The sequence below is a fragment of the Amblyomma maculatum genome, chromosome 1, assembly GCF_055883805.1.
Source record: "Amblyomma maculatum isolate TAMU_Amacu chromosome 1, ASM5588380v1, whole genome shotgun sequence".
NCBI classification, from domain to species: domain Eukaryota; kingdom Metazoa; phylum Arthropoda; class Arachnida; order Ixodida; family Ixodidae; genus Amblyomma; species Amblyomma maculatum.
This window is the reverse complement of record NC_139344.1, coordinates 409,404,870-409,418,450: the sequence shown is the minus strand read 5'-3', so window position 1 is coordinate 409,418,450 and position 13,581 is coordinate 409,404,870. Positions and strand designations below refer to the sequence as shown.

At 46.1% G+C, this 13,581-nt stretch overlaps 1 protein-coding gene across 1 annotated transcript in view; it reads right to left on the bottom strand.

The window, feature by feature from the left end:
* The window catches only part of LOC146208908 (glutamate receptor ionotropic, kainate 2-like), a 38,783-nt gene extending 25,621 nt beyond the window's left edge, over positions 1-13,162 (bottom strand). Inside the window, exons 1-6 of the mRNA XM_084596422.1 lie at positions 12,978-13,162; positions 8,254-8,415; positions 3,978-4,223; positions 3,229-3,395; positions 1,900-1,953; positions 426-590 (exon numbers count right to left, since the gene is read on the bottom strand). Coding sequence (XP_084452548.1) covers positions 426-590; positions 1,900-1,953; positions 3,229-3,395; positions 3,978-4,223; positions 8,254-8,415; positions 12,978-13,071 — 888 coding nt within the window. The 5' untranslated portion in view covers positions 13,072-13,162. The remainder of the gene's footprint in view (positions 1-425; positions 591-1,899; positions 1,954-3,228; positions 3,396-3,977; positions 4,224-8,253; positions 8,416-12,977) is intronic.
* Positions 13,163-13,581: the final 419 nt, after the last annotated feature.

The window sequence follows — 13,581 nt, the reverse complement described above, 5'->3', positions numbered from 1 at the left end:
CAACAATCGCATGTTCAGGTTCCAGTCGAATTACCATGGAAACCTAATGGAACCCTGTAAACGGCATGTAACGCATCTTCGACGCATTTTTCCAAAAATTTTGTCCCAGAGCCTTCTTTGTAGGCAGACTAGGTTTCTGCATAGACCTTGAAGTTTTTTACGACTCGCTAAAGCAACTGAAATGAAGAGAATAGGGGAGGGCTTCTACAGAAAAGACAAAGGTGTTCTTCAAAAAAAGTTCACACTATGTAAGCACACGTGACAACAGCGTGCAAAACACATTGTCCTTCATTCAGACAATGACTAACAAAGAAGACTAAGAGAAGAAAATTTGTGTTGCGAATATTGTCACATCAACAGGGCAAACAAGACGGCGCCTTCTGTGAATTAATTGTGAATTCTCCAAGATTGCTCTTTCATCTTACTTGCTTCTCACGGCCTCCGGCAGTCAGCTCCGGGTGGTAGCGCACCAGCCGGCGTCCCAGCAGGATGAAGTCGTCGTCCTCCAGCTCCAGCATGCGGAAGCTGTACACGCGGGCGTCGCCAACCTGCTGCCGCAGAGCTGCCCGGCTGCCCGGAACGTGTGCGTCCTGTGAGCGGCACCGGGAGTGTGAGCACTCCACACTAACATGCGTGCTAAACATTCTTCGCATGCCTCGAATGATGCGCCTTATTTCAGGCTCCTCAACATACAAAAAATGAAATTGGCAGGGGCAAGTGATGAACGCTTTTAAAATACACGGACACGATAAATGAGAACGGTTAGGCGCTATCGCCCAGTTTTTGTTTTGTAATGTGTCCATGTATTTTTTAGTTAAGCGAGAATCCTGAAGTTCGGCGAACATGCTCACAAATCGCACGAAAGATACACCACGAGCATTTACATGCGAGAAAAACAATCCAGACCCTCTTGCAGAGACAGAAAAAAGTGCATCTAAATTAAACAGAGCTGATTTTTTTCAAATAACGCCACAACGCAGATCACGACCATGGCACTTTCCTCGCACAAGAAACTGCACAATAAGGACGCAACTGACAAACATTTAATTGTTAAAACCAGAGAACCTGAGAGGACGCAGGAAATCTTCGACATGAACAAGGATGGAAAAATCGCTGCTGCCCAGCACATGCCAAGCAGTAGCAGGCGATAAAAGAAGTACTAGAGTTTTCTGCTGAAACACAGCCTAACACAGAGCCGAAATTTTTCTCTGTACCATTTTGTCTCTGCAGCTGGAAATAATTCGCCCACTAGGAAATCTGGAAGGGCATTATATGCCTTACAATGAGTATCGGCGCATGCAAACTGTGATAGACGCTGCATGTTGTCGAAACATCATCTTGTAAGCACTGTACGTAAGCTCGGCGACAGGTCCGCCTAACCTCAGAACTGAAACATGCACTGCTCGGTGTGCTTCTATATAACAGAGGTTATACAGCAGAGGGGCTGCTCTAGTAGGTTGGTTATCTGTTGTTAGGCACTGCGCGCATCATTTCTCGTGCGTGCAGTTCCTTCTCATTCGCTTATAACATCGCCTTGCTGGATAATTCAGAGGACGGGATTGTCAAGCAAGGGAAATGTCCTACATTAGCAGGGAAGGACAGTAGGCCTAAAATTACTATATTACAGTATAGTAGACAAAAGGTATTGTCGACTGCATAGGAGGGGATTAGGAGTTCACGATAGGCAGTAAGGCGCTAGGAGTGGCGAAGGGATGCGTCCAATTAGGACAGATATAGACAGTTCGTCACGCAAGGACTAAATGTGAGAGATGTACAGTGTGCCTGGATAACTCATTCAAAAATGTTCTGCACTGCAGAGAATCATGCTACAGTGCATAAAATCGCTCTTCGCATAGCTGATGGTGCGTAGCCAAAGCTAGAGCGAGCGGCACTTCTCACCAGAGAAACGAGGAGGAAGTTGTGCAGTTCTGTCACCAGGCCGGCCTCCTGTGCCTACAAAGAGAAGAAAAGAAAGAGAGAGGAGTTCAGGTCGACACAGAACGCGTAGCCCTGACCATAGCATTAGCAGCTCCGAAGCTGTACGCAAAGCACGAAGAAGTCAACACGCGTCATACAAGAACAGCATCTGCTCTGCAGCTCTCCACCCAACTCATATGTTTGCTCCAAATATTTCTTTGTTGCACAGTAATTAGTAATGACTAAGCACGTTTTTATCCTGTTAAGAGCTCCAACATCTTCAAGCGCGTCTAGCGCACGCAGATGCCTTGTGCATGCACTTCTGCGTGGCCTCTTGTTTGAGTAGTACAAGGACTAAAATACTATGTCAATTTATCTAACGTTACCCTGAAGTATATAGGACAGTATTGGGAGGACACGCTTGTTTGATTTAATTCTCAATATTATCAAAACTGATGGTCCGCGGTGACAGCAAAACCTGACTTTCACTAACATCAGCCCACTACGTACTGCGGGAATTACGCCTCGGAAACCAGTAAATGCAGCCCTCTACCATAATAAAGAAAACTGAATTGAATCTTGGAAGCCCATACCCGTTCCATGCTAACAAACTATGGAGAACGAACCCTTTTCAGCTCATGTCAGTATTTTACTTGTACAATGAGTGCGTTTGTTTTCTCTCGTTTCATTGTCATACCTGGCAAGGAAAAATTTCGCGGAACACTTCAATGCGTATAAATAGTTTCTTACTCAATTACCCACATACCAATAGCTGGTGTATGTAACTGGCACTACGATGTGCGTACTCGTGCATCAGCTAGTGCAGGTGTGTGCAAGCTCAGGTGTTCTCCAGACTTTCGCACGTTCCAGGGTTTGCCACTGTGCGCGCCACAAAACCCCAAGTTCATCCCGCGTCGTTCGGAAGTCAACGCCACAGCTTTACTGTTGTTTTGAATCCCGTCCTTTCGCAAAAGGGCGATATGAAGACTACCAGCTAGCTCACAATGCTCATCTTCGTGGATGCTAGCCCAACGAATGTGATCTTCTTCGGATTGTCGTAATCATGACTACATCCAAATCTTTTCATTGCCTCAAATCACTGATTGGCGTTCAAAACTAAGCACGCTGAACAATTTATTCAGCAATGTGTATGCAAGTGCTCTTTCTGTGTCAGTTTATCATGCTAAATTGTAGTGAAGAGTTCACGCTTTGTTCCATTCATGCTGTAATGTTTTGGAGTAATATATAATATTTTTAAATAAACTAATTAAATAAATTCGTCAAGTGGCCCGTACGCAGGCCGCTTCGCACCTGCATCAGCACGTCCTCGATGCGTCGGTCGTCCACGTCCACAATGATGTTACGGAATCCCGAGCTCACCACCTCCGACCAGACGTCATCAGCGGAAAGGTCAAATGCCAGCAGCTTCCGCTCGGCCATGGCTTCGTCCCGTTCCAGCTCCTGCAGCCTAGTTAGACCTGCGCCCCAACATAATGTGGTCCTTCTCAGGGGCTCACTTGACACAAACTTTTATCGGTCTGAGTTCTTGGTCTTGGTTCTGGCACCTGGCAGGCATGAAAGAGACACCTTCCTTTTCAAAGCCTTACTAAATCGCCTGTACCATGGCGGTTTCCTACTGTTGTTCATCGATCTTTTGCAGTAAGTAAGACCTTTGCAGAAGAACACAAAATGTGTGCTTCTAAGATCTGGCAGCACTTGTGCATGTTCACTTTGAGAGGAGTGGGCTGGACACTTGTTCTCAAGTGAAAAAAAAAAAGATTTTAACAGTACTTGCTTTTAGGCTAGTTAGTTAATCACTACAGACGGGTTACTTCAGAGTAAAACGCATAGCCCTCAACATTTCTCTCGACTACCTTTTATATGCTGTGTGTTGCGTTACAGAGCTAATCTATCTTTTGGACCATTAGTGATACATATGACGAGCCACGCTACAACAAACAATAGAAAACTGTGGGCTTTTTACTTTTCATCAAGGCTGCGCATGACATTCAGGAACGACGGGCGATCCGTCCCATAAAAGTCTTCGTAATGCACAGTACCTTCGGTGCCCTCGTACAGGTAGGCGATGAAGAGCCAGCCCATGCGCTCCACCAGGTCAGCGCTGGCCGCGGCCAGCACCCTGGCCGAAGGGGACAGGTGCAAGGTGTAGGCTCCGTCACTATCCTCTTCCGTCTCCAGCTGGGGAACGCGCAACCCAGCGCACACCGACGTGGCCAGGGATGACGCGTGGCCGCCACAGATGGGACCCAGCAGGGCGACGGCACCGCCTTCCAGCAAGCCGCACACTGCGCAGCGCAAGTCTAAGCATTTATCTCCTCTCCTCTCTGATCAAAAGGAAAACGTCGAGTTTGTTTCATGGGATTTAACATCCGAAAGTGAGTTAGATTTGGAGAGACGCCGCAGTGGACGGCTCCGGAAATTTCGACCGCCTGAAGTTTTATCACGTGCACTGACATCAATACAAGGGCCCATTGCTATTCCTCTCCGTCGAAAATCGGCTGCAGCTGCCGGGATTTGATCCCGCGTCCTTGGGCTCAGTAGTTGAGCGCTCTTAGTACCGAGCATCGTGGTGGCCGATAATGAGCAAAGGTTATGTCGAGTCCGGTAATGCTGAGAAAAAGACAATATCTGCACTGCTGGTGCCATGCACAGATGTGAACATTAAAAAAAAAAGTTAATTAGCCATGTTTAACACTCCTACGCCCAAGAATGTGAGTGAAAGAACTGTTTAGCATGAGGACAACTTGGTAAGACGCGGTGAATCCGCAGCACTAAGCCTAGAACCACGTTCTTGATGATACTTTCGTTGTTTAGCAGCCTTCCTTCTGTTCAGGTGTCTCTTCTCGTTTAGCACGCCGTTTTCTCAAAGCTCCCTACGGTGGGAAATACCGACCGCGGGTGAGACACGGCCTGGTGTCCCTATTTAACCGTTCTTTCTCTAGGCAAAGGCCTCTCCTTTGCGTCGCTAAGAACGGCGAAGCAACAGGAGAGTTAGAGCAGTGGCCGCGTTCTATATGGCCGCAACATTAAATACTTACTGAAGCCGCCATGTGGTCAAGCTCGAGAGACCGACCTGCGCTCGTCCTCTTCTCTCTGGGAGCTCACTCACGAGACGGCTGGTCTAGCTGTGTCTGCTTCTGTCAGTGCTTGTGTGTTGGTGCCCTGTAAATCTGCTTTATCCCTATCGGATTCTGTGATAATGTATGGCTATAGTCATGTGGTCTGGCGATCGCTCGGCCTTGGCGAGGCGGGAGAAGCGAGCGGACGCGCAGCAGTTATTCCTCGAGATTTCAAGGTCATTGCACGGCTTTGCTAGCCTTGAAAGTTGTAACTCGCAGAATAAGGCTTTTGCCTCAGAATATATGCTGAATTTATTCTGAGAATATGATCACCATAAATTTCACTATGGCAGCCCCCCCCCCCCCCCCCCCCATCTTCCCTAAACCTGCGGTATCTCAGTGGTTCGGCCGCTCGAATGCGAATGTCCGTCTAGTTCAAAATTTTGTCATTAGTAGAATTACGTACACACTACCCTACCTCAAACTAACGAAGCAGAAGCACAACATCTCGATTGCCTGATCGGAAGAGCATTTTATTTACCGTGCAAAATTGCGAGATTCTGACCATTTCCTAACGGGTGCTAATAACTTGGCTCATGTTTTAAGACTCATGCAATAAATAAATTACGTGTTTCATAAACCTTAAGTGATCCAAGGATTCGGGCAGTCTTACCGGCCGGCAGCGCGGCCAGCGCCATGCGCATAGCATATTTATACAGATTGCCATCCTTGTTTAAAAAAATCAAGCCTCTATATTTAAGAACTTACGAGTTCACCAGTGGTTTAACAACTATTTATATGTTAGCGTCGTAATACGGTTGCAGCCGCTGAATCTGGTTGTTTTTATTATTATTTTTTTTTTTTTCAAAACTCCCGACATGGTGGCTTGAAACAGTTATGACGCTTTCAACATAGCGGGATCGGATCCCATTCACGGCAGCACTATTTCGACATACAACAAATGCTAAAACGTCGGTGCACTGTAGAACATCAGTGCTAATTTGAATCCCAGGAGGCGCAAATTAATTCGGAGATCTCCACAACACTGTCCTTCGCCGCCTAGAGCAGCTTTGTGATGCAAGATGCTAAGCAGAACGTTTTTTCCCCAGCCGCAGTACTTCATGTCGAGCGCCTGGTCAGCTGCGGCAGTTGTCAGCTGAAGCGCGTCATCGCTAATGTGGGGCTGTCGTCCGCTCTCGACTACTACTGACCGTGTAACGAACGTCGGATGAAAGCGCTAACAAAGCTTATGGGCCATATTTACTTATTTGCGCATCTGATTGGATCTTTAGCCTTTACAGTAGCAGGCGACGTCCGCAGTGTAAGGATATAATACGAACACTTTACAGTACTATCGTTTCCTAAGGCGCTATTGTAAAAACATCTTGTGATCAAAATCATCGAGATAAGACAGCTTTGTTCTTCCGAAAGCTGAGCCGCGGGGACTAAATAAATGACAGGGCGCGCCAAGGGAAAGTGCGGAACGTGCCACCAGCAGCGGCCAACCTAAAATACAGCTTCGTTTATGTTAGCTGCCACAACGACTTAGCAAGTAGCCTTGTCGTCTAAAATACTTTTTGTTATTTTTGACGCCATTTTTTACACATACCTATAACACTGTACAATAGAAACTGTTCTCGCAAAATAGCAAGTTTCGTGGCGCTGCTGACAGTTCACACGGAATTACCGAAGCCCCTTATTGCCATGTCAGCCTGGCTATTCTCATGCGAAGAGCATCGTTCAGGCATCGTTGTATACATTGCGACGCCTCTTACGTCCGCGAGACCGTTGGCCAGCAACCCATACTCAAACTCCGCAGGGTCCTGTAGACCACTACAGCTGTACCAGGATAAGTTCTGACGCCGATCGGTCCAAGGTTTAGGTCGTTCAAATATTCACGAGATTCCACCCATCCCGTCCACACATACATCCATGCGGTTGAGGTGAAAGGAGAGCTCAAAATTCGCTGACGGATAAATGAGTAGTCACTCAGCACCGGTCACAGCACATCCGCCCGCGAGTTCCGCTGGTCACGTGCGCCGGTCGCCGTCGTTGTCGTCTACGTCGCCGGAGACTGGGTCAAGGTCGAGCTGGGCGACGGTAGCCCTCAGCTGGTCGGAGGCGTTTGGGGTGGGTGCCAGCGGCAGCAGCCACAGGGCCGTGTCAGCGCGCAGGTCCTCCGGCCTGGTTAGCAGCGCGGAGCCCATGCTGATGGCCACAAGCACGACGCTCACCGTCACGGCCACCATCACGTACATCACCTCGGAGGGTTGGTCTTCTTTGCGATTTGGCATGTTCTCCTCCTTCGTTTACACATTCGGTCATTATCCTCTTCTTCCTCTATACATCTACATATTTTTCTTTTCTTCAAGTGTCTACCCCACTACTGTCTCGATATTGACATTGCTTCGTATTTTCAGCACTGTACTTCAATGATTCCATTCTTTCATTTGTATAGCAATATTATAACAGGATTTCACGTTTGCGAATTGCATGTTTTCGTAATGATGTGTACTCGTTTTTATAGTTTATACACTTTTCCAATAAGTGGTCACTGGGCGCCACCATATTGCTCGCTGGAAGGCATTTTACGCTTGGCACTAGCACGGTGGAGGTCGCAGTGGCACCGGTTTGTCAGCGGACCAGAGAGGATGGATTTCGATACTCCACTCACTTGATGGAAAGCTGTATAGTATAATATTTTTACCTTCCTCAGCTGGCCATAGCTGTCGAGTCTATCCGTGTGAACTATATGGTACAAACTTCTGTAAGTGTATTATGATTGTGAAAACTAAAATGAAACTAAAACTGCAATATCTCCTTGTATAGCATTAATGAGTGCTAGAAAACCACAGACAGGTAAAATTGAAGACAACACGTAAAATGTCAGTTTACATTGATATGATTCTTGGGCACTGGACCCCTCACATTGACCCAATGGTTCCTGGCACACGCTCAACATTTAGAATGCATGAATAACGACCAGCTCGGAACTTTTTTTTTTTTTTTCATATATAGTTTGTGCCCCTTGGTGTGCAGCGCAAAACTCTTTTAGGCAGCTTACAGGCAAGCTTGCCCTACTGTTTCGTGCGTCTTACCTAACAGAAAAGCCCTCGGACCAAGAAGGTTATTGTCTGAACTGATGACAGTTGAATGGTGTCGGCAGCGCAGTACTCCGCACGGAACAAGCTTATGTGATCTCTTATGGGCTCAGTTTGCACAAAGGCTGCTAGAGAGTGTCTCGGGGTGAGCTCACCCTTTCGGTAGGCCTGCAGCGTCCCGCCCTTTTCGTCGAGACGCTCCACTTGCAGGGACAACTTGGCTTCGGGCAGCAGCACCGGGTCCGTATTGACGCGGTCCACGGCGTAGCGCAGTGCACTCTCCGCCAACGCCTCATCGTCGCCTGACAGCAGCGCCCCTGCGAACGAAGCTGCAGTCAGTACAAGCACGGTGGCACAACTTTAATGTCGAGCAAGGTTCACAGCACTTGGAGGGCGCAACCGCCTCTCGGCTCACGTCGTTTGAAAGTTCAACTCCAACGTGAAACGTCTAGAGGCGTTCCTTACGCATGCGATTTCGACCATGGTTTCTAATGTGCGACGTCGCCTCAAAAGACCTGGCGGTCACATATGCGGTTCGCACTATCAGTTGTAATCAGATGCTAGTACAGGAAGCAACGTTTCTCTGATTGCCCAAATCTACCACAAATTATGGTATTATCGCGCAACTTATAATTTAAATAATATGTTTCTGCTGATATTTCAGTATACGTATATGCAGCAACGTGCTTGCCGTTTAAATCACTATTCGAAAGTTGTTCGCGATAAAGCATTACAGCTTTAAAAAAAACGCCATAGCGAGACTGAAATGTTAGCCCTCTATTTGAGCTTTTTGTGGAAAACGTGTCCTTTCTCGCTCTGCTGGCATGTCGGAATGTGATCGAAGTGAAGCAAGCATAAAATTGCGGACCTATATTCAAACTGCATATACGTCCTTTCGGCAGAAATTTTTGAATTGATAGTCAAACTCTGTTTAATTTCTTTCTCTTGATTATAGCGAACCGCAAATATGTTCCAAGCAGCCATGAGATGAGCAAAAAGCACACATTAAAAACCAACTGAACATATAAAATTTTCCTGCTGGACTTTCGTAAGATGTAAAGATCAACGGCAATAAAAATGAGAATGCATACATTACAAAAAGAAACAGTGAAAAAGAAGATCAGATCTGAATTTCTTTATCTGCATCATCATCAGTGCGACTGTGAGCGCCCGATATATACTGAAAATCAATCATATCGCCGAATTATCTAATTCTTAGAGCATACAAATATGAACAATTAATCTATTTCAAATTATGTTGCTGGGTGTGCTGAAAGATTGCGAGGAGTAAAGGCTATCCTTAGGTTTATTTATGAAAAGATTCAAGCAATTTAATTGACTGATGTTAGCACTCAAAGTTTCCAAATGACACAGCCGAACATTTTATTGATGACCAGACGTATTGTAACTGCTAATTGGGATGATCTGAAAATCATTCCTGCAAGATACTGGAGGGATAGGAAAGAGATCGAAGGTTGGACGGGTTCAAAATATGCTCAGGGTTGAATATGTAAAGGCCCGGTAACGACACCATCATCTCAAACGCGAAAGTTGCGGGGAAATGAAGTGCACTGTCCAAAAGATAATAATGTGCATTGATTTCTTTATAGCTTTGTAATAAGGAAGGTGTGTGTCATAAGAGCTGTCCAAGTAAAGTACAGCAATTCTGGTCAATGTTAAAGCGCATAAAAGCGCGCAACTTTCTTACCTGAGGACATAATTTTATAATTGAATTTTACTGTTTTTTGTTTTCATAAATACTGCCGTCTGCTATTTATCAGTCAAGGCAGATGTGGAGAGGATCCGGAAAAAATAGAAAGGAATAAAAAAATACCTGGAACAGAAGGATCCTGATTGCACTACGATGATAAAATTCCTTTGAAACAAGCGGGAAGCTTGAGAGCAAGAAAAACACAGTCAAATCATCGGACCAGACATAGTGTACATAAGAAAAACATCAATCGAAGTATACTGCATATACTAGACGTGCTTTGCGGCACAGGAGATGAAACAGGAGGCAAATTTACTTTAGAGTTAATAATATATTCTTCATATAATTTTAGTTCAGAGTAAATAATATCACCTAAGTAGTGCACGCTGTTAGAGAAACAAATTTCTTAGAGTAGACATTCCATCCTTGGCGAAGTGGACAAGAATGAAATGTGAGTTTTTCGTGTTATCAAGTAACTTTTATCTTATTGGTATCGTCCTTCGAGCAAACAACAGCGACGTTGAATTTCAGACATTGTGGATAATACTTAGCCGAGCTACAACCAGCGTCCATAGCTTCGATTAATCAAGAAGGCTTAGTGAGCCACAAAAACGTAATAATTAAATACTATATAAATAAAACGTGTCCTATAATGGAAGCTATGAGGAGACTTGGGTAATAAGCGGGTTCAATAAGAACTGCCCGCTATTTACGACTGGTAAGTTTTCACAATCAACTAAGTTGGACCGCACCCCGCCGGGGTGGCGCAGTGGTTACGGCGCTCGACTACTGTTCCCAAGGATGCGGGATCGAATCCCGGCCTCGGCGGCCGCTTTTCGATGGAGGCGAAAAGCAAAAGCGCCCGTGTGCTGTGCGATGTCAGTGCACGTTAAAGAACCCCTGGTGGTCGAAATTTCCGGAGTCCTCCACTACGGCGTCTCTCATAGCCTGAGTTGCTTTGGGACGTTAAACCCCACAAACCTAAGTTGGACCGCTTATGCCAAGGTATTGTACTTTAATATAGAAAAAAGCTGAGATCACTCAAATCATGTCCCTTCATAAAATTTACGAATATGGTCATCGCCACACGTGGCAAAAGTCGATAGAGAATTTTATTGTTTCGATGAAACGCGCAAAGCGATTAATTATTGATTGATTGATTGATTGATTGATAAAACTATTTCCCATAGTAGGGGTCCTGAATCTGATCCCGTACATGTGAGCAGGTCAAATTTTGCATATTTGGCGAGCCAGGTGGTGTTATAGTTTTGCCACTGCACATAAGCGGAAGAGTCAAAGCTGGACAGTTTGTTCGTGTGTGTGTGTGTGTGTGTGTGTGTGTGTGTGTGTGTGTGTGTGTGTGTGTGTGTGTGTGTGTGTGTGTGTGTGTGTGTGTGTGTGTGTGTGTGTGTGTGTGTGTGTGTGTGTGTGTGTGTGTGTGTGTGTGTGTGTGTGTGTGTGTGTGTGTGTGTGTGTGTGTGTGTGTGTGTGTGTGTGTGTGTGCGTGCGTGCGTGCGTGCGTGCGTGCGTGCGTGCGTGCGTGCGTGCGTGCGTGTGTGTGTGTGTGTGTGTGTGTGTGTGTGTGTGTGTGTGTGTGTGTGTGTGTGTGTGTGTGTGTGTGTGTGTGTGTGTGTGTGTGTGTGTGTGTGTGTGTGTGTGTGTGTGTGTGTGTGTGTGTGTGTGTGTGTGTGTGTGTGTGTGTGTGTGTGTGTGTGTGTGTGTGTGTGTGTGTGTGTGTGTGTGTGTGTGTGTGTGTGTGTGTGTGTGTGTGTGTGTGTGTGTGTGTGTGTGTGTGTGTGTGTGTGTGTGTGTGTGTGTGTGTGTGTGTGTGTGTGTGTGTGTGTGTGTGTGTGTGTGTGTGTGTGTGTGTGTGTGTGTGTGTGTGTGTGTGTGTGTGTGTGTGTGTGTGTGTGTGTGTGTGTGTGTGTGTGTGTGTGTGTGTGTGTGTGTGTGTGTGTGTGTGTGTGAGAGAGAGAGAGAGACTCTAGAGTGTCTTTTTCAAAATGAAAATAATTTTTAAATTTTCAATCTAAAAGTTTCCTTCGTTCAGCCGGTTTCTACAAGCAGCAGATGTACAGATATGGGTCACGTTGTTAAAAATGAAAACTGCGAACTAGTTTGGTGTGCCTCCCTGTACACCATCACGGTATGCGTTTCAGTAGAAAACTGACCTTACTCGAATATGCTGCTTGGTGACATTCGGGAGATCATTATTGGGCAGCTATATTTTCTTCAATGCGACATTCTTACCGCATTCGTGTTTTGCAGGGTTCAGAATAGAAAACAACCTTGCGAAATATTTTCACAAGAAGTATATTAAATTTCAAATTAAAATAATTATATTTTTACGCAAATCTTCCGACTCATTCAAGAAGTTTAATACGGATTTTGAGAGCACTCGTGAATTTATTTTAAATTTCACACGTCGACTACAAGGCATTTAAATATCGACTGCTCCAGTTAGGATGACGTCTCGCAGATATTAAAATAAAGTTTACTTTTTCCATTTCAGCTTTCCAGAGCCCATTTTTTTCTCGGCATTGAAGGAACTAAAATTATCCGTTTTGTTTGAGTAGCACGAAGAAATGCACATGTGCAGAGCCATCATTATAGAAGTGAACTGACAGTATTTCACAAGCTATTTTTTTTTTTTTTCATTTTGATACTGTGATTCCAAAACTTACTCTCGGAAAGCCAGTGGCAAGGCATTGTCGCTGCACGTAAGTCAATTTTTACATACCGCAAACCATCCTTTGAAATACACGATACGCTAAAGTGCACAAAAAGCCGCAAAAGCCACGAAAATATACAAACTGCGGCTTAGGCTCACGCACTATGGAAGGTTATTTTATCCGTTCTGATCCGAGCAGAGTGATCCCCGTCCTCTTCAGCTCGATATGGTCTATCTTTCAGCATTCATGGTAAAACTTGCTCTTTTCTGAAGGAGCAGGACTTTTTAAATTAGAACTTTTTACAGACGTTCCAAGCTCCGCTTTCTCCACCGAGCAGCTACCTTTCTCTCAACTCGCAGTAGCAAGGAAACCAACTTGTTCTTTTTTGCCTGTGCAGAATTGCCCTTGTTGCCCAAATGACGCTTTGGGTCTCATACGTCGGGAAGAGCCGTTGCCGGTCGAGAGACGTCCGGCCGCAAGAGTAAGGAACACTCACCGATTTTGATCACCTCCGGGAATGCCGCGTGCACGGCGCCCACCGTCAGCAGCAGCAGTACGAGGAGCGGCATCGTCAACCTCGGCGACGCCATGACCGGCTCCTTCCGTCCGCCGCGGCTATTCGCGTCCCTCGACTGTCTAAACTGGGCTCATCGCTCGCTGCGCCGCCACGGCCCGAGACTGCAAGGCCGCTGCGACCCTCGCCACCCGGCGGAGAGCCAGGCATGTCCACGCGGTCGGTGCCGGCGTCCCGTGCGCGGACACAGCACTGCAGTTGGGGCACGGGCAACAGCTGGATGTCATATTAACGTGAGCAGATGTGACGTTTTCTATGCCAATCGCATCTATGTGACACACAGACTAGCGAGAAGAACAAGCACATTTAATAGTCCCAGGAGTGCTTTACCCATGTCATCTCAGTGTGCGTCAGTTACTGAATCACGTTTAATGTAAAGGAAATCTACCAGCCAAGACCACGCCTCCAGTTGTGTAGAATGTGGTTTGGCATTTGTCGCTACGGAAGCGACTCCGCTCCCATTCTTTGGCTTGGTTTCCGCGCGGCGGACAGTGTTAGTTAAGCAAACGCATCCTCCAACCGGTGC